A 21,487-nucleotide genomic window follows, 5' to 3' on the forward strand; every position below is an offset into this window, starting at 1 on the left:
ACAGCACCCCATATTGACAGAAAAACACAGAATTGTTGACATTTTTGCAGATTTATTAAAAAAGAAAAACTGAAATATCACATGGTCCTAAGTATTCAGACCCTAAGTATTCAGAACTATATATATATAGTTCAGATGCAAAAGCCTCTAAATGCCATCTGAAATTTTCATCTAAAATTAGCATTTTTATCAGGCTTCTATGTTTAGGTTCAGTAATTTTACTCTAATGGCAATGTATAGGTCCTTTTCTATGCAATTAAAGTGAAATAACTGAACATAAATATAGGAGCCTGATAAAAATGCTAATTTTAGACGAAAATTTCAGATGGCATTTAGAGGCTTTTACATCGGAACTCTTCATATTTATATATAAATATATATTTCACCATTACGACATAAAATCTTTCAAATATTTTGTTATATTTATGTTTTTATCATTTATCATTCATTAGGGTCTGCAAATGTGCACTGTTGATCAAGTTGTAGGCCTATTGGTCTTAAATCCGCCTCTTCCTCCTCCCACACACAGTCCAGCCCCTCCAGTAGATGGAGTTTGAGAGCGTCTGAATAATTCATCTGAGGAGCATCTGTGAGCACGCTGACTCGAAGAGTTTCACAGAGTTAATAATTTCCTTGTTAGCAGGTGAATAATCATTTAAAAAGAATTTATCCACCTCACTGAAGCAAAACAGGAGTAGTTCGTTGACTCAGTGATTTCAGCTAGAGCAACCGCGATGCGTCTGGAGGTGGAAAGCGTCCGTTCGCTTTAACGCGAGACAAGTTTCCACGTAGGCTATTATCTTCTCGGATACTCAAATGTTTTACAACTTATAACAGAACACGCCAAGACATGGTTTCAAAGTATGGAAACAGAAGACGTGACGGTTAGAGAGCAACTATTCCACAACCGAGTCCGAGAAACCATTGTGAGTTTCCCTCTCTTTGCTTTTCTTGTTTACAAGGTATTATAATGAAGTACCGTTTGCGGTGTTACAATTTTGAATGCGCCCTAGTGTTTGTCCTAAAGAAATTTAATAACCATTGATTGATTAGATGATTGTGTGAACCGTAATCTTGTGCACGAGGACTTTATGTTCTCATAAAATCCTGATTTCACTGTGAATATGTTGTCCTTGCTTATTATTTACAGACAATTTTGTTATAGAGTATTGTGTACGCAAAGAGACCCTTTATTTTAAACGTTAAGAACGATTACATGGTGATGCACAGCTGCTCATTGTAACACTGAGACTGCTCCAGGATCCAGAACTCATTTTTGGAGAACAGATGAGCTTTTGGCGTCCTTGTGCATGAAAATGTCTGTCAACACCTAATAACTATAACCGAACTTCAGACCTGAAGAGCCTTAGAGCGAGACCTTGGAGTTAACCTTTACTCCTTCACAATGTATCTCACTCAGCATTTTAGAACAATACATTTGGTGCTTTAAAAAAAAAAAACGATAATCTGGTAGATTATGTAATTCACTAGCTACAAAAACTGGCCTAAAACTATATATTAAATAACAATGTAATACATCAACTCAAAATTCTAGTCATAATCTGCTTGAAGCAGTCGTAGGCATTGTAGACTTCATCATTTATTTTTCTATGCAAACAAAAGTTCTACTTTGAGATATTTTAAGTGCATACACTCTTATACACTATTCTGTTCTGTTTTTGTCTGTGATGCAAAGCTGTAATCCTCCCAGAAAATGTGATTTGCCCAGATGGGTCACACCAGATAATGTAAATCAGACCTATTGTCCTGCCACGGGCCGTGGGCACCACAGAGCTCATGCTGTCATGGTTATTGATCCCTGTTGCAGATGCTTATCTGGGATTTATAATTTAAATCAGTGGTTTTCAACTGGTGGGTCATGACCTAAAAGCACATCGCTGGACTGTAATCACAGACTACAGGGAAAAACAGTGTTAAATGTAAAATTGCTAATAAAAAATGCAAACAACCATGTTTTTTTTTGTAGGTAGGGTAACAAAATGTCAATTCAGCTTTTAAAAAGGGAGGAGAAAATGCTTCGCATATCTTTTGTTGTTGACGCACAAAGATCCGTACAATACAATTTACGTACAGTCAGACTGGCTCATTCAGTAAAATGACATAACAGAATATTAGGCTTGATGATTCTTCACTGTGTTATGCTAAATAACACCTATGCTGTTATTTATATCTAAGTTGTCATTGTTCATATTCATTCATTTTCCATGCTGTATAGTTCATTGTAATACTTATTAATTTAGTAATACTAATTCATTAATAATGCATTATTTGTTTTAAATTACTTTTGTATGAAAAACAGTTTGTCTTGTGTTGGGTTGCTATTTGATGGCCAATGTAAGACCTGGATTTTGAAGAGAAACTGTTTGAGAACCACTGATTTAAATATGTCTGTGCATTTTGATCCAGACTTGATATATACTCATACTACATATAGCTACTTTTGAAAGTTTCTTATGCTCACCAAACCTCTATTTATGTGATTTAAAAATACAGCAAATTAAACAGCATTGTAAAATATTATTACAATTTAAAATAGCTGTTTATATTTTAAAGTAACTGTAATGGTTTGAAATGTAATCTTTTTTTTAATTTCAGGATATTTGAACTAACATCAAACAGTCGATAGAATTGTTACCATGAGTTGTTACCACCTAAATTAAATGCGTTTTGTTTAAATTAATAGCTGAAATAAACCGAGAACATACATGATGTTTTAATATGTCAGATAAAGCCCTTTTTGTAAATGGATCCCTGCGTAGAACTCAGAGCTATTGAATGTCCACTTGTAAACCCGTTTATGTCACAGGTTTGTACTTGGTTGACCTTCAGGAGGGACAGTCTGTTAGAGGGAGTAGTGTAATTGGTGCGGTTCCCACTCTGTAGATGTGCAAGGAATTCATTGTGTATTAAGGTGCATATCTGAACGTGTTACTTGGCCTTCAGCAAAAGAGGGTTTTGTACTCACGCCTGCAGGTGTTTACTAAGAAGTGATCTTCTTAATGAATGGACACATTATTGTTTGTTCCTCATGAAAACCAACTTGAATTGTTTGTTGAAGTTCTATCTTAATTCTATCTAGTAATGGGTATTAGTATACCTCTGATCAAATCACGGTATTAGTATTTTTGTCATGCATCTGTTCTTTCGCTAATCTATCCCAGGGCACCACAAGTGTTGTCTTTTCATTGTGTCAATTCACAGTCATTCTATAGCTGACTGTTTTGCTAAATGGGCTGTTTCACTTAGGGCTGCACGATTCATCGAATGCAATTGTCATGCGCATTTTGTTAGTAAAGCCGGTTCTGTAATCAGCAGTAAATCATCATCATGTGCTTTCAGATGGAGCAGCATTTACTACACATAGCCGTAGTTCACTGACAAGTTACGCAAAAAAAAATCGCGATTTTTATTGCGCGATTATGAAATCGAAGAAATCGTTTGCGATAATGACAGCTGTTTGCATAGCTTCTCAGTGAACTATGGCTCTGTGAAGTAAATGCTGCTCCATCTGAAAGCATGTGAAAATACCACATTTAATAACATATATTTTTACTTCACTTCATAACGTCAGTCGACTGTTTGAAATAAATCCTTCTGTGAGATGATGTGGCTTCTTACACAGAAAAAGGCACGCAACATATTTCATGGTATTCTAAGCAGTGATAAAGGCATTGCATTATAAATATACTTTATTTTAATGAAAATTATAATAATAATAACTCGGATAAACCATATATTGTCATAATCGTGTTTATTAGTCACGTTGAATCAATAAAAGCAGTTAAATCTTCTGTTTATCCAGCTGCAGCTATAGGCATTTCCTGGGTTTCTTCTGCGAGGCATATTTGGAGTTTCAGCGCGAGAGCGCCCTCTGGCCTTTGGATGGAGATTTACTGCTGATCACAGAACCGTGCTTCACTGAAAGATACGTGTGACAATCGCAGCTTCTGTCGAATCGTGATTTCAATTCCATTTCGATTTATCGTGCAGCCCTAACTTGAATAAATAACTTTGGTTATTTATATATATAAATGTCAGCAAGTACACTATATAGATGGCCTGGTTGCCTGTTCATACTAAAATTACACTCGTATTATTCGATCAGTCACAATAACATTGACCCATATTGATGAATAGGTTTGAAAACATGCCCACCATTGCCCAAATAAGATTAGTGAAATAGAAGATTTAGTTTCTTATCTTCTGTTTATTGACCTACAGGGACCGGTAAATATTGTCTTTGTCCACCCTTTTGGTTTGTTTGAAAGGATTTAAAGGGATACTGCGCAAACAATGACATTTCTGTCGTCACAATGTGTCGTTCCACACCTGTATGACGTTTCTTTCTTATGTGGAATTTCAGTGGAACACAAAAGAAGATACTTTCAATGAGAGTCTGTTGAGTCCAGTGTTGTTTTGGACCCCAATGACTTTCATTGTATAGATGAGGTATTTTTCAAAATTTCTTTGACTGGCAATACAATAAGACCGGACATGTATTTTCATGTTATATCCAACTGTTTTGTTACGCAATCTTTTGTTTCAGTTTTCACATGCTATATTTGAGCTTGGCTGTTTTAACTTGTTGGTTTAGTATATTCTGTTTTAGTCGAATCCGCGTACAGCAGCATGTGTCAGTGATAAGGGGGTTGTGTTGGAGTGTGTTTCATGACCTCTGCTCCGTTACAGGTTCTCTGTCTAACGTGTCCTTGATAACTTAAATTGGCAACACATTTAAACCGCGTGTTTGAACAGCATGTCTTGTCGCTGCCTGTTGATGATTGTGTTGCTCATATTAACTGTGTGACTCATACTGCAGATGTCTGTGAAAATGTATGTCATCTCCGATATTCTGCAAAGTGACATTTACACCCAGCTCTTATGTCACAGAACTGTAAAGACAATCTGGATCGTGTACAGCAGCATGTGTCAGTGATAAGGGTGTTGGAGTGTGTTTCATGACCTCTGCTCCGTTACAGGTTCTCTGTCTAACGTGTCCTTGACAACTTAAATTGGCAACACATTTAAACCGCGTGTTTGAACAGCATGTCTTGTCGCTGCCTGTTGATGATTGTGTTGCTCATATTAACTGTGTGACTCATACTGCAGATGTCTGTGAAAATGTATGTCATCTCCGATATTCTGCAAAGTGACATTTACACCCAATCTTCCAAGAAAGATTGTGGTTATTCCTTTGTGGAACATGAAATGAAAAGTTTTGAAGAATGTTCACACTGCTCTCACATGTAATGAAATTGACTGGAGACCAAGTGTAGGAACATCTTAATGTTCCTAAAAGGACTCTGAAAGCTAAAAAAGGACAGTCAGGACTGCTGAGAGGATTATTGGTGCCCCCCTTCCCAACCTCCAAGAACTTTACACCTCCAGAGTGAGAAAAATGGCTGGTAAAATCACTCTGGACCCTTCACACCTAGCACACTTCCTCTTTGAACTGTTGCCTACTGGTCGGCGCTACAGAGCACTGAGCACCAAAACAGCCAAACACAAGATCAGCTTTGTCCCCCAGGCCATATTCCACCTGAACAACACAACACATTTCAGGACTGCACAAATAACTTTGACTGTACATTAAAACTTTTCGTCTGTAAATAGCACATTCACATTCACAATTCTGTTGATATTTTCTTTTTCTCTATATTTTAATACCATATTTTTTATGTATTGTCTATTCACTTTATTATTAGTGTTTTCTATTTTACTGTATTACCTTAAATTATATGTATGTCTGCACTATGGCTGTACTTTCTGTACTGGAAGCTGACACCAAGATTAATTACTTGTGTGTGTGTGTGAACACACTTGGCAATAAAGCTCTATCTGATTCTGATCCACCTGAACAACACAACACATTTCAGGACTGCACAAATAACTTTGACTGTACATTAAAACTTTTCGTCTGTAAATAGCACATATTCACATTCACAATTCTGTTGATATTTTCTTTTTCTCTATATTTTAATACCATATTTTTTTATGTATTGTCTATTCACTTTATTATTAGTGTTTTTTATTTTACTGTATTACTTTAAATTATATGTATGTCTGCACTATGGCTGTACTTTCTGTACTGGAAGCTGACACCCAGATTAATTACTTGTGTGTGTGTGTGTGAACACACTTGGCAATAAAGCTCTATCTGATTCTGATTTTGATTCTGAAAATAGATCTGTACACTGTATTTTATATTTGTATATTAAAATCTCTTTTTCTTCTCTTCAAACTTTTTGAATGACACGCTGCAGTGTATTACGTCATGTTGTCTGTAAATAATGTACATTTTTGAATGTTTTCAAATTGCACTGATGTTCTTCTGTTTTCTTCATTTTAGATTTGCGTGCTGCTTTTCATTTGCCTCTACATCTTGTCGCACTTCATTCTCACTCACTTCAAGAAGAATGCTGAGTTTGTCACTGGTAAGTTTAACATGACCCCCAGAACCTTTGCAGTTGTTTGGCTTCATGCAGTCCAGTCCTTCAAAGCACACCTGTGATTTACTACAGCTGCTCTAAGAGCTGAATAACATTTGTTGGTCAGCACAACCTGACACGGTCATGCTCCTGCACTTTCCAAAAATGTTTTGTTTGGTACCCAGTCATGCTCGGATAATTAAGTATTCTGTGTTATTTGTTAAATAGTAGAAATCATCTTCAGAATAGAAGAGCCAAAGCTTCTGACTGGTGTCAACAGCAGTTATGTAACATTGAGGGAGGGCAGCAGTGGGGCTGAGGAATGTTCCTGTGAGATAAACATAGGCCCCCTGCCCGAGCACTGCCTGAGGTTTCATAAGAGAACATTACCTTGTGTTTTGGTATACACCCCAGAATTGATTTCTGCTCTTTCCCGGTTCTGCTATACCTACTTACAGTGGAAAATCTGAGGGATGTTTTTTCTAGTGTCTGACTTGTGCAAAACACATCAGGCTTGTTTAGACTGTGGAAGGATTGTTAGGAACCATCCACAGAGAATGCATTCTTGTGTTCCAAAACAGCTAGATAAAGCAGAACAGAATGTAGGTCTTGACATATTTGTTAATAATAAAACAGCTAGATACAGTGAAACAGCCTTGAATGATTTTATTATAACAATTCTTATATATATCTTACTTTTTAAATTTTTTATAATTATATAGGTCAGTGGAGAGCTGATAGGAAAGCTCTGGGAAACCTGGGTCTCCATGAGCACAGCTGCTCCTGTGTTATCGCAACATTTAAATGCCTAAATCTAGCACATGCTTACATGATCAAATATTAAAAAATAATCCAGACGGATGTAAGAACGTCCTTTTACACACACACTTAAAGAACATTGTGTACTCAACTGCCAGCCAAACCATTATCATGCATATTCTAATATAAGAACATAAACAGAATCACTTTAAAATACATTAGTCTAAATGTGCACCGGTTGTGGAGGGCTGAGACAGTTTCTTCAGTTGCATATTGGTTGTTTTTATGAATATGTGCAGAGAACCTGTTTTGCGTAAGGTTTTCGAGCACTCCCAGAAAATGTCACACATAGCTACCCTGCAGCTCTGTCACACTGGGCATGTTTTGCTCTTCTCGCATGTGAATGTTTGAGGTTTATTTTTCATTCTCTCTGCCTCATGTTCTTAATCCCTGTTAGTAAGAGCAATTCTTCTTGAAACATATATTATTTTCCTGCATGTGCAATAATGAAAAATCTAACTATGAAGGCTTCCCCAGACTTCTTACAAATATTTTTATTTAAAATAAGGGTTTAAAAGTGTTATGTTTACTTCACGGAATAGCTTTATGATGAATCTGGCTCATTGTGGGAGCCTGTCATTTTGTTCAATTTAGTTTCAAGGCTGAACTGTGTCTGCAGTGGGATAGTGTTGTGGTGACAAACTCATTTCCTTTTTTGCCCACAGATGACATTGAGGATGCCACTGTCAACAAAATTGCGTAAGTTATTATTATTATTATTTTTTAAATTTCTTAATGTAGGCCACATGACTATTGGATTTTGGTCCGTAATAGCCAAATATCTATTTAGGCAAGTAAATTCAAGTTTGGCTTCTTTCTAGTGTTTAACATCCCATTTTCATCATCCAATAAATTCCAAATGCATAAAATCAGCTCCCACCCTACTTAAGTAGTAATATCTTGTTTCACTCAGAAATATGTCACGTTATGGCAGTAAAATAGTACATTTCACAGCAATTCACACTGACTTTAAGGAAACTAGGCTGCTGAGGACACCCTACTGGTTGCTATTTTGCTTTTTATTTGTTTTCCCTGAATAAGTGTAAGTGGACAGTTTGCCCTTTGGTCTCCAGCGTGGCGTTTAAAAACCGCCTCCTTTCACAGCTGGCACTATGTCAAAGTAAAAGGCTGCAAAACACGTCCTCACCCTTCTTTGACTGTTTTTCTCACTCTGCAGGTTGTGGCTGTGTACATTCACACTCTCAGTGGCCGTATGTGCAGTGCTGCTTCTGCCCATCTCCATTCTGTCCAATGAAGTTCTGCTCACATTCCCACACAGTTACTACATGCAGTGGCTCAATGGCTCGCTCATCCGTGGTAAATTCATACACACATGAATAACTAATAAGTTTGCTTTGCATATGTGGATTATGTGACTATAACATCAATAGAGTTACCAATCTAATTAATTTACAACTTCTCAAATAGTATTTTGTTGCCCAATCTGAACAGAGACGTTAATATTTTTTTTCCCACGAGGTCTTAGTTTGTTAACACAATGTCTAATGGCTCCATGTTGTGTTATCTCGGGTTGGGCATGGCAGCAAGTCTGCCAAGAGTATAAAATGTTCTGGCTGTAAATCTAAGGCTACTGTTTAGTTTAAAATCCACATTTTTATTTGCACTTTTGATATTAAGTTTGTAGGCATATGGTGAAATGCCTTTTCCAGTGTTTTGCAGTGCACGTGCAACACCAGACCTCATAAGCTTCAAGGATTGTACGTGATCACAATAGAATTAGCCAAGAAATCTCAGACCAACTGAGAATAATAAACAGAACAAAAGCTTAATGGCACTTTAGATGAAGTCCTAGTAAGAGTTGAAGTTAGTATGGCACATGGTTGCCCCCTAGTGGTGTGTAAGTTTGATGTATTCTTTGTATTCCACCTGTTTACGTCTTAGTTCTTGTTACTCATTCTCTATATGTCTCTGTTTCAGGCTTGTGGAACCTAGTCTTCTTATTTTCAAACCTTTCGTTGGTCTTCCTCATGCCATTTGCCTATTTCTTTACTGAATCAGAAGGATTTGCTGGGTCGAAAAAGGTAAAAATGTCATTTGTGTAATGGTGAACGCAAATCCAGAGCACTTGAACTCCGTTCTGTATCTGATGTCCATTTGTTGTGTGTTTTCTCCTCTGAAAGGGCATTATGGCGAGGGTCTATGAGACTGCCGTGATGCTGCTGCTCCTCAGTCTGCTGGTGCTGGGCATTGTGTGGGTGGCATCAGCCCTCCTCCATCTCAACACCGCACGTGAGAGTCTTTATGGTGAGGCTGTGTAACATTAGAGACTATGCACTGCACTTGTTCAGTCTCTTTGATTGCCTTCAGTTGAATAGAGCACAGTTTATAATGCCAGCTAGACTCCCAAATTTCCTCTTAATTGTATAAACGCAAGATAAAGAAATAGTCTTATTATCAGTCTTCTGTTTTTCTTGTGCTTTTCAGACCTGTGGGAATATTACCTGCCCCATCTTTATTCTGGAATCTCACTTTTTGGAGTTCTGCTGCTTTTGTGTAAGTGTGTTTAAATGTGTATATACTATTTATATGTTGTTGGTGGGTAATAGTTTTTTTGTTTTAAATCATTTGATGTTAATGTTTAGTTTGGTATTTTATTGCCTTTGACGTCCTGTAATTATATATTTGTTGCATCTCATTTCTTTCTCTTTTTTTTGTTACAGTGTGCACACCCTTTGGGCTTTCACGTATGTTTAGCATCACTGGGAGCTTATTGGTCAAACCTCGGGTAAGTAGACATAATACCTGTTAAAATTACATTTTGATTTAGATGTATTTGCACAGGCGGTATGAAAATGAATGTTTATGAAAGACGTCACTTACGCTCACGAAGGCTCCATTTATTTGATTAAAAATAGGTATAAAAACACTAATTATTACAACAATTAAAACTAAATAACAACTAAACTAACTAAAAATAGCTATTTTCTATTTTAATATTTTAAAATAAAAAAAATTTCTGTGATGGCAAAGCTGAATTTTTGGCAGCCATTACTCCAGTCTTCAGTGTCACATGATCTTTCAGAAATCATTCTAATATGCTGATTTGATGTGCAAGAAACATTTATTATCATTATCAGCGTTGAAAATGATTCAGGGTTGTGCTGCTGAATATTTTTATGTAAACCATGATATATATTTTTCCTTGATGAATAGAAAGTTAAACAGCATTTATTTTAAATGTTAAAATTATACATGTCTTCCTTTACTGTCACTTTTAATGTATTCTTGCTGAATAGAAGTATTATTATCTTTGAGATGAAAAAAATCTTACTGAGTGCCAAATGTTTGAAGGATGGTGTAAATATTTGAGGAATTAGAGTTATGAAGTTTTGTCGTCTTCTTTTTTTTTTATTTTTTTTTTAAGTTGTTGGAGAACCTAGAAGAGACCATGAACTGCACAGTGTTTGAAGAGGCCTCTCTGTTCAGGAAGTTGAAAAGTGAGTATCAGGATGTGAGAAAGGCATACTGGCTGCTAAGGAAGTGACCCCACCTTATAAAGATTTCTTTCTCTTTTCTCCCATTTTCTTTTTAATGTCCAAAGAAGCTTTACTGGCATGTCAAACAAGGATTTACATTTCCTAAACTCTTATACACTCCTTCTCTTTCAGGTAACACCTCTTGTTGGATTAGTGCAAACACAGAGTCCATCAACAACAAAATTTTGAGTGTGCAGTCCAAACGCATTGCTTTAGGTACAAACATGCCCCTCAGAGTGTCGAATACATCAGTTAACAATCATGAATTGCTCTTCATCCTTGCTGCTTCCATTATAGAGTTGCGGAAAAGAGCGTCTCCATGGCAACGCAACCTGGGATACCCAGTGGCCATGCTGCTGCTTTTAGCTTTAACTGTAAGAGTAAACCTTATGGAATACAGAATACTTATTCTGGCTACAATTATACCGTTGTGCTAAAACCACATTTATGGTCTTTCTCAGGCAGTGTCTGTGCTGATGGTGTGTTTCCATGTGCTCGAATTGCTCTTCGATGAGTCTGCTATGCCTAGAGGAATGGAGGTGAGATGCATGAAAATGACCCAATTATATTTGTCTTTTCAGGATTCCTAGATAGCCCTGTAAATGTAAATCACAGAAAAAGATTTCAGGGCATTTTCATAATTCAGTTTACTCACCCTCATATAGTACTAAAAACATCCAAAAGCATCATAAAAGTAGTCCATGCAGTATTGCAGTAGTAATTTATCATCATAATTTCACATTGGTTGGTTTTCTCTGTTGCAGGACCCTCACTTGGGCCTTGCCTCATTCTCCATGTTCGGTTCTCTGGGAGCTGCAGTGCAGGTGGTCATCATCTTGTATCTCATGGTCTCCTCGGTCGTCGGCTTCTACAGCTCTGCACTCTTCACCGGTTTGCTGCCACGTGCACAAGACACAACCCTCACACAGGTACAGATATCTCTCATACTCATCATAAAACAGCTGTGGGAATTGGTTATTATACATTCACATGTGGTGGCTCTTTATAGTCAAATGAAATGGTCATTTTTGTCTCTCCACAGATTATAGGGAACTGTGTTTCTCTTTTAATACTCAGTTCAGCCTTGCCTGTTTTCTCCCGCACATTGGGTAAGTATTTTAAAATTACTGTAAAATGTTATTTAATAGCGACATGGTTTTAAAGTCTTTTGTATGCCAAGATTTTTTTCTGCACTGATTTAAGGGAAAAATCTGCTGAATTATTTAATTAGCTGAGAGTACTATACTCGGTTACACTTTATTTTAAGGTGTCCTTGTTACAGTGCAATTATACAAGTACTGAGTAATATTAATTAACTACATGTACTTACTGTATGGTTAGGATTTGGGTTTGACTTATGGTTACTTGCATGTAATTATGCATAATTAATTGTTATTATAATAGTAAGTACATGTAACGTGTAACAAGGACACCTTAAAATAAAGTGTTACCCTATACTCTTATTGGTGGTTTAAAGTCATAATCAAATTAACAAAAACATTTAATAAATAGATACTTAAGGTCCACCTGTCAAACTTTATGAATGGCAAGAGTTCCATTTGTAATGCTGTTTTGTCTGTCCACAAGAGGGCACTAAATAGAAATATTTCAGCAATATGGTTCCATTATGTAATACAATTAGAAAAATATTAAACTTTATAAGGTTATCTTCCTCTTTTCCATGTAATTGCATGCAGGAATCACAAGGTTTGATCTGCTTGGAGACTTTGGACGGTATAACTGGCTTGGCAGTTTCCACATTGTTTTCCTGTACAACATGCTTTTTGCTGGACTCACATCCGCCTGCCTCATCAACACAGTCACATGGGCCTTGCAAAGAGAACTCATCCGTGCCTTTGGTTAGTTGCTTTTTATTTATTTATTTGAGATGGAAGCATTCCTTTAATAGCATTTCTCGTGTGTGTGTGTTTCTATATGTATGTAAAAATGTATATGAGTGTATTTTTTATGTTTAAACATAAATATATTTAAAAATAACTTTCTTTTAATACAATACATATAATATTTAAGACCTGTGGATATACTTTTAAAGCCCTTTATTGTAGACATTACACCACAAATGCTGTCTGTACACCTTTAACTTGTACTGAACTCAGAACATTCCTTTTGTAACACTTAATGCTAACGTTTATCTCAAGGAAAACGTGTCAGGAGAAAGATTTGGGCATGTACACATTGTATCTTGAAAGGACAAGGGGTGTGCTACGCTGCCATTTGCCAGTGTTTGTAGTTAGTCTTTGGGTGAGGTGTTCCCCGCACAGGCCATGTTTCTCTATGGGTAGGTCTCTTTCCTCAGATAGAAAAAGCACAATTCTCTCAGGAAAGTGAGAGGGGACAGAAGGGGGAGAAGGGTTCCTTGGGGACCTCAGGGCGTCAAACTCCTTCTGGAAGACACACGCCCATCGCCCTCCACCTAATACAAACAAGACTGCTGAACGTGAACACACACACTCGCTCACATAGAACATCTTCAGATAGCATCTCTTTTTCTTTATTCTCCCAACTGACTTTTGTTCTTTGATTGATTGGTTTGCTTTCAACCTAAACATCGCCTGCCAAAATGACCTTTTCTGGTGGTTAGATCAAGGTTACCGCTCTGTTGTTTACTGTCCTTTTTCCTTTCTCCAGGTCTCCACAGACTGCCTCGATCAACCATCCCTCTCAAACTACTCCTAGCCAATGGACTCTCAAAGATTCATTGAAGAGCTATCAGCTTTTTTGAGATATAATTGGCTATTGAAGCCCTTTACCTTCTGGAGAAGGTTCTGGCTCCCAGTCTGTGGATTTCTCCTATTGGACCAGTGCTATTTTTGGTCCATTTTAGGTGAATAGGCACCAAAGCTGTTTACAAAGGTTGCCTGGACAATATTTGTCGACCGATGGGACCTCCTAAGTGGGATTCTGCAACTGCAGGTTTATGCATTGTTTACTTCAGTAATATTCAATCATATTACTGCATTTAATAAAGGGATGTCAAATCACTGGACGCCTTAAACATACGGCATATGAGAAATGAATAATGGTTACAGAGGACTCTGACATGCATCCAGACAGGAGAGCTATTTCAGAGGATGACATCACAGCCATGACCGCGTTTCCTTTTCCTGGTGGTGGAATGAGAGTGTTGAGTTCTGTCCTGGTGGGCCCCCCATGCATCCCCTTCACTATTTTTAGTGTCATCCAATGAATTAAATTACTGTGGGTCCTTACACCACACAGGCATTGGAAGTCCAGTCTGGCGGGGTTTGTCTGCTTCTAAATGAAGTGAAGAACCTGAGAAAAGGGATGAAAGTGGAACATCTTGGAGATGATGTTTGTTGTGAGGAAACAAATGGGGTTCTAGCTTGTAAAATACACTTTTTGTAGAGATTAGGTTTTAAAATGTATGTTTAAAAAAGATGGCTGACGGTGATTTCAAGTTTTATGCCAAGACAACTGTGAATGTTTAGGGATTTTGTTCCCTTTTTTGTTATATTTAATATGTGAATTTTTTAAAAGTGCAGTATTATGCAAATCTAACTTGACTTCCTTTCAAAAACTTGTGCTGATGACCAAAAGAAGGGGTTTGGCCCAATTAAGAACACCCTAGTTCGGGCAATATGGTCAAAGTTTGGCTAGTTCATATGTTTTGGTTTGAACTGTGTAGAGCAGGGTTCCTCAAATCTTACCCTGGAGGTCCAATGCGCTGCAGAGTTTAGCTCCAACCCTGATCAAACTCGCCTACATGTGATTTTTCTAATGATCCTGAAGACATTGATTAGCATGCTCAGGTGTGTTTGATTAGGGTTAGAGCTAAACTCTGCAGGAAAGTGGATCTTGTGGTCCTGATTTGAGGATCCCTGCTGTAGAGGGACAATCAACGCACATGACCATTTCCTGTTTCACGGACACTACGTTGCTGGGATTTCATAAATGTGGACTTTTCGATTCAATAATCACTCGTTTTATATGGCGCAGTATTGTGGTGTACACATGTTTATTATTTTGTATGATTCTGTTATTTATGAATTTGTTTCTGCATCAGCATATTTTTTTAAACGTCCTTCAAGCAGTGGCCAGTAGAGGACAGTATGCCACAAATCCATCATTACACATTTCTCACCCATATTTTAATAACATGATCCTTGTATAAAACAGATTTTCTTTTTCTTTGAGTATCATTTACAGTTATGTAGCTATTCAAAGGTAAATGTAAATCATTGCTTAAAGAAAACTGTCATAATTTACTTTCAAAACCAGTATGTTTCAAACCAGTATGACTTTCTTTTGTGGAACACAAAGTAAGATATTTTGTGAATGTTTGGGAACGTTTTGAAGAATGTTGAAGACTGTTTGAGGTCTAAAACAACAATAGACCCCACTGACAATACTGAGATATTTTTCTAAATATTATCTTTTGTGTTCATACAGGTTTGTAACAATGTGAGGATAAGTACATGATGACTTAATTTTTGGATGAACTATCCCTTTTAGTGTTTTTCTATTCTCACAAAATGCATTTTTACAGCTCAGAAAAACTGGATTCATGATGACAGACTGTCCTGCATTACTGGATCATATATGAATGTCTATTTTACTTCTTCAGTAGAGGGAACAAAGAAAACACAGCATTACTCATTTAAAAAAAAAAGAAATTGCTGACATTTTAATTGTTTGCTTGGAAACATCCAGCTGCATCCTTTAATGCAAGTTAGCAACTGTGACAAACCATTTGTCCTCATTCCCTTCGAAATGCAGAGAAAAGAACAATAAATGTGTTTACACTGGTTTTTCCAACCAATGTGTCATTTGTGAGTAATTCTGAACCCATTTTTGGTTCTGGGTCTGCTAAAGACCTTTCCATAGAGGTCAGCATACATTTCTTGCCATCTGAGCACCTGACCACTGCTTTAATGGCGCCGTGGTGGTTATGTTTAGCTCTGGTGTTAGTGTGCTTGTCTGTCCATGCATCTTCCCCCAGCTGTCCCTCCGTCCATAGCTGGCCGGCTTTAATCAGGGTCTTTATTTTGCCCCGGGTCTGTCAGCAGGCCCTTAGAGACGCCGCGGCTGACCCATCCTGTGCTTTCCCCTCACGGATGCCCATGGCAGATAAAACCCCTATTATCATCAGGAGAGTGCAAGCCACTCGCTTTCACCCCCCACCTCTATATCGTCCATCCGTTTTCCTCGTTGAGTGTTCATTTCCTTTTCCTTTTTTCTTTTCTCTTAAACAGAAAAAGAAATCCCGGCCTCTGATTATGATTTGTCTGTCTTGATTATTGTTTTCTCTCTGTTTTCTTGTGTGCTTTGTTGGATGTCCTCGAGATTTTTTTTATCGTTGAATTTCCTCTGCTAAAACAACTTTACCAAGAAGTTTTTACTGAAACAGCCATTTTTAGGCAGTGAGTTTAAGCAGAAGTTATGACAAGCTAAAGTTAAAATAACATTTAAGATTTATTATGTTTAACACAATTAATATTTAGCGTTTATTAAACCACTTTGCAATAATCAAACAAATATTACATATTTATGTTTAGAAATTTAATCTGGCAAATTTTTCATTGTCTGTAACCTGAGTATGAGCACATTGAATATATGTGATTCCACATGTAATTTTAAATCTGTAAATTAAACAAAATAATTTTTTCAAAGAAATATATGTAACAAAACATTATGAAGGAAATGTATATAAAATGTAAAACTAACAAATCGATGTGAAATGATGGCAATTTAGGACTTGTCCTCTCAATTTCAGTTTACCTCGGAAACATTTAGTTCAACAAAATTGGGTGGACGCATGTCACTCTTGTTGATCAGCAGAGGGCTTTAGGCTGGTCCACTCCAAATCAATCATATCAGACAAGGGGAAGAAAGGCAGTCTTTCACAGGTTGAGATAGCCTATCGTTATTGTCAGATTAGCTTTCCTGACGGTTGTTTGAAGTGTGTGCCAAAGTGCATTAGAAGATATTATTTCTTCTGGAAAATAGAAAACTCACGGCCGGAAAAGACTTGCTAATCAACTGATAATGAGCGGGGCTGCCCGCCTGCAACGCCACATCCACACCCACCCTGCACTCTCATGACACACTCCCTTCACACACTCAGCAGCCTTTCTCACACAGAGGTGTTTTGCCAGAGAAAAAAGGTTTTTGTTTTTATATATAGATATATAAAAATAAATATAAAATAGGGCATGGTTACAACTTGCAGATTTTATCTAGTACACTCTTAAAAATAAAGGTGCTTCAAAAGGTTCTTCAAGCGATGCCATAGAAGAACCATTTTTGGTTCCACAAAGAACCATTCAGTCAAAAGTTCTTTAAAGAACCATCTCTTTCTTGCGTTTTTGTAATCTGAAGAACCTTCATTCGCCACAAAGAATTTTTTGTGAAACAGAAAGGTTCTTCAGATGTTAAAGGTTCTTTATGGAACCATTTAGACAAAAAGGTTCTTCTACGGCATCGTGAAGAACCTTTATTTTTAAGAGTGTAGTTAGTATGTTTAATACATTTTAGTGTACACCAAACGAGTTAATCTCTTTGACAAATAAAATATAATAAAGGTTTGGTTGCAGTACTGCAGCTCTAACAGGACAAAGCATGTTTGATATGTGCTATTCATATTGTTGACCTCTTAAGTAGACAACACCATGTCGGCAAGGAAAATACAGTTGAGAGAAAGCCTTGGTGTTTTCGCAAATCTTCGTTTAGATGTCAATAATACTAAATATTGGGGTTACATTTTGACACTGCTTTGATACTTTTGATATTTTAAGCCACTGCAACTGAAGTGTGTATCCAAACAAAACGCAGTAAAGGTATTAACAGTGTTTTGATGAATCATTTGAGTGAATAATTCAATGATCCACTCATAAAGACAGATGCTGAATTCAGAACCACATAGTGCTACTATAGCATAACATTTTTGGCATAAGACACAAGTCATTTGAATCAATCTGTGTTTTGAACATATTGTTTAATAAGTTGTTGTTTTTAATAAGTATCGCTTTTTATTTCTCCTCTTTCCTGCTACTTGTTTCGCTTCTGTTTCAGTTTTTATAACCATTTCTTACTATGTGTCAGTAAGTTGTTGTTGTTTAGCATGCAAGTTTGGCTCAGTGTTATTTTTTAGGATTACTGATAAACAACTGTTGTTTGATTTGTATTATTTGTATTTGTTATTTATTTTAATGTCTGAATTTATTATGCCTGTATAGATCTTTTTATTAAGTTTTAGTTTGATTTAATTTGAGTTATTTTAATACTTCAACAAACTAAATGGAAATGAAATAATATATATATATATTGAATTTATAAATGTGTATGTATATATATATATATGTAGGTAGTTGTTTTTTTGGTGTTTGGCTTAGTGTTATGTTAGAATCATTATTAAACTCTTATACCTTTTGCTCTTTAATATTTTGAATTGTTTTTAGCTTTATCTTTTGTTTTTCATTAAAATTTTGTTGTATGCATTTGTCATTGTTATTTAATTTCTTTATTATTAAAATGTGTATAAGTAGCATTTATAAAGTTTTATCTTTTAGTTTTGGATCTGTTTTGAGTTGTTTTAATACTACAATTGATTGCTTATGTTGTCCTCATTTGTAAGTCGCTTTGGATAAAAGCGTCTGCTAAATTACTAAATAAATCAAATAAATAAAAATCGTTTGAGTGAACGATTCAATGACTCACTTGTAAAGACAGTCACTAGTCTGGCACCTATTGTTATTTCAAGGCATTATAAACACAGGGTTTTTACAATACAGAGCCCTGAAAGTGACATTCACATTTTTAATCCAATAAATACTTAGGCCGAAAGAATGAGTGTTTTGTGTAATATATGAATTATCCTTAAAAAAGCAAGACATGAAGTTGTCCTGTGTTATCTTTTGTTTTCCTGGTCGAGTTAGTTATTCACTGCTGTAAAAACATGTTTCTAAATCTGGTCAGCATAGCAGGTACAGTATATTATCTGCAATAATATTCTCTTCTCTTGAACTGTAACTTATTTGTTTCGGTTCAGGAAGTTCCACCCTGATCTGTTTTGTTTTGTCCCAGTTGTTGTATTATGACAATTATTATATAGGCAAATTTCAGTCTCTTAGAAAAGCACAGAGCATGCATATATAGATGGCGCATGACATGACGACTGAACCAGGCCATAATGCGGCATGGTGTATCTATGTACACCTATGACAGATGATCCTGTTTATCCATGATCCCCTGTCACATTGCTCTGGACTGTGATAAGCATGTTATTTAAGGTAAGGGGCAGCCTATGAAGCCGTATGTTGGCGCTGAAGCCAGAAATCATGTGGTTTTAGCATAGCACAGTCCGACACATCGCCCTGCCTCTTCCTGCACTGATAACAGGGTGAGGGACGACTGAATTGACCGATGGTGGTGGGTCATAATCGGTGTCAGCTCCTTGACTCTTCTCGGCAACACTAACAGCTTTTGTCTCAGGAAACGTATGCAGAATAGTGTCTAGTCAGCATTTTCCTACTAAATCTAAGTGGCTCGGCCTTATTTACAGGCCCGTCTTACATAAACATGCTCTGTAACATCTGACATGATTGATTGAACACCATCACCCCCAATGATCAGCTGACTATTCGAGGCAATTTTGGAATCGAGGGCTTTGCGAATGATGCAGCAACTAATTTTGCTGATGCCAAGTAAGGTAGCATGAGCTCAATGGCACTTTGCTATTATAAGGCCAAGTGTAATCACGATTCATCTGTAATGGGAAAATAAGGGCCAGAGTAACTCTGGCAGGAAAGATCTCATTTTCTGTGCTGTGGCTGCTCAGGAAACTCAGCCATTCACTGTTCTATATACTCCCATCCTGAAGTGGGGGAGTGGGGTCGCTAAAAAGGCTAGAGGGTGGGGGGGATGCAGAAATACTAATAACAATTATTTTGAAACAGTTGTGTTTATTTTTATTGTCATCTCCCTTTAATGTTTAATGGCAGCTATTTTCTCTATTTCCCCTCGGCGGTATGTCAGTATCACTGATTGTGCTCTTGAAAGTCTTTGTACTTGTGATTAAGGTTTTCCCCACATTTGCTATTTGTGGTGTCTGGGACGTGTGATTGAACCACAGATCTGATTTTCAGAGGTACATAAAATATGACCTATTGCATGATCAGGATGGATCTTTGATTTATTCTAACATGTTGCATAAACTAGTTGAACACAAAATAATATCATACTTTATAGCTGCTTTTGTCTGTTAGTCTGAGACTACAATGAAAAACGCTAATTTAAAAATATAATTTAAACCTGAAAATAAAGTTTTTGAAAAGTTTAAAACAAAGATATACAGTATTATGAAGGAAAAGTAATATTAAGTTTACATTTATTAAATGGTGCATAACTATTACTCGAACACAACTGAATATCTTACTTTATAGTATGTTTTTGTCTCAGTCTGAGACTGCAATGAAAACTGGTCATTTAAAAATGTAATTGAAAAGTTTAAAACAAACACATATTACAAGAGGAAATTGATATAAAAGTGTATGTTCAAATTTATTAAACATGTTGCATAAGTACTTCACCACAAATGAGCATATTTTATAGCCGTTTTTGTCTATTAGTCTGAGAAAATTGGTGATTTAATGGAATTTAAATGTTTAAAACAAATACATATCGAAGGAAAATGTGTATAAGTATAAAGTCAGATTTATCGAACATGTTGCACTAAACTACTAAACAAATAGTATCTTGCTTTATAGCTGTTTTGTGCATTATTATGAAAACATCTCTGATTCACTAATTTAAACCTGAAAAATAAAATTTTATGAAAGTTTTTGGAAAAATTTGAAACTTGAAAATTACTGAAAGTATTGTTTAAAAGGTTGATAGATTTCCTAAGAGCCTTAACCTTTGCATGCTTTATCTGTGTGTGTGAATTAATTGTCTGAGATGCCAAAGGTCTGGATGCATAACGAAGGTCAGCGGAAATCATTTTGATATTTTGCTGCTCTTTATTTTTCTTCCTCTTGCTCACATTGCCATATTGACTTGAGATATTTGTACTGTCTTCTAATTTTGAACTATTGTTCTGAGGTGGTTTATAATTACGAAGCTGGTAAAACATGGGTGTTAACAGCCCAGAGGTCTTCTCGGCACAAGGCGCATGTGTCAGCCAGTGTCTTCTGCTTCAGGAGAAAAACAAAGAGAGAGAAATGAATGAGTCACAGAAATGACTCTGTTATCTCTCAGCAGGAAGCTGTCAGTGAAGCTTAGATTCATGTGAATGACCCTCACCTGCATCTAAATACACAACAAGCTGATTGAGTGAATGGGTAGTTTTAAGCAGAGAGGAGACTGGGGCTAGTTGTCACAAGTCTTTGTGTTTTAAAGGACTAGCTTTTGTTTCCATAAATGTTTTTTCCTTAGCATTGGTGTTGAAAAACTCTCTTAGAATAATTAGAATATTTTTTTTATTCATTTAAATAATTAATTATAATAATATATGCAAGTGTCAACTATATAATGGAGGTTGATTTGAACAAAACGCTTAAACTGTGTTCTCACGACAACAGGATTTTTCTTAAATGTGAGGTCCAGGCAAGTTGTCATGTTTGTACGTTTTTTTGCTGTAAAAAAAATATTCATGGAGTACATTTAACAAAACTATTGCGGTCTTTCAACTTCACAATTTCATTTTGCATTCTTTGTAATTACTTGTGAGATTTACTAACAATT

The 21,487-nt window shown here is 36.4% G+C and overlaps 1 protein-coding gene across 2 annotated transcripts; it reads left to right on the plus strand.

Annotated features, from left to right (window-relative positions):
• The first annotated feature begins 553 nt into the window (after positions 1-553).
• On the plus strand, positions 554-14,430 carry lmbr1l (limb development membrane protein 1-like). 2 transcript variants are annotated; one of them, XM_016248555.1, is made up of 16 exons: positions 554-926; positions 6,371-6,455; positions 7,934-7,967; positions 8,446-8,585; positions 9,207-9,310; positions 9,410-9,533; positions 9,714-9,782; positions 9,950-10,014; positions 10,654-10,726; positions 10,898-10,981; positions 11,063-11,139; positions 11,227-11,304; positions 11,530-11,694; positions 11,808-11,874; positions 12,463-12,624; positions 13,415-14,430. In XM_016248555.1, exons 1-16 carry the CDS (start codon positions 864-866, stop codon positions 13,486-13,488), a joined length of 1,464 nt encoding a protein of 487 aa, XP_016104041.1. In that variant the 5' UTR covers positions 554-863; the 3' UTR covers positions 13,489-14,430. The 2 variants fall into 2 exon arrangements, with proteins under 2 accessions (XP_016104041.1, XP_016104042.1); XM_016248556.1 differs by lacking the exon at positions 6,371-6,455 and having other exon boundaries at positions 867-926.
• The last annotated feature ends 7,057 nt before the right edge of the window (positions 14,431-21,487 follow it).

Source organism: Sinocyclocheilus grahami, unplaced genomic scaffold, assembly GCF_001515645.1.
Source record: "Sinocyclocheilus grahami isolate Dianchi unplaced genomic scaffold, SAMN03320097.WGS_v1.1 scaffold884.1, whole genome shotgun sequence".
NCBI classification, from domain to species: domain Eukaryota; kingdom Metazoa; phylum Chordata; class Actinopteri; order Cypriniformes; family Cyprinidae; genus Sinocyclocheilus; species Sinocyclocheilus grahami.

What these genes read in the sequence shown, in the direction of transcription:
- lmbr1l (XM_016248555.1), top strand. Translation starts at nt 864, where the DNA reads ATGGAAACAGAAGACGTGACGGTTAGAGAGCAACTATTCCACAACCGA. An exon ending in GAATGCTGAGTTTGTCACTG is followed by an intron (nt 6,456 to 7,933) that starts GTAAGTTTAACA and finishes TTTTGCCCACAG; the next exon opens with ATGACATTGAGGATGCCACT. An exon ending in AAGACACAACCCTCACACAG is followed by an intron (nt 11,695 to 11,807) that starts GTACAGATATCT and finishes GTCTCTCCACAG; the next exon opens with ATTATAGGGAACTGTGTTTC.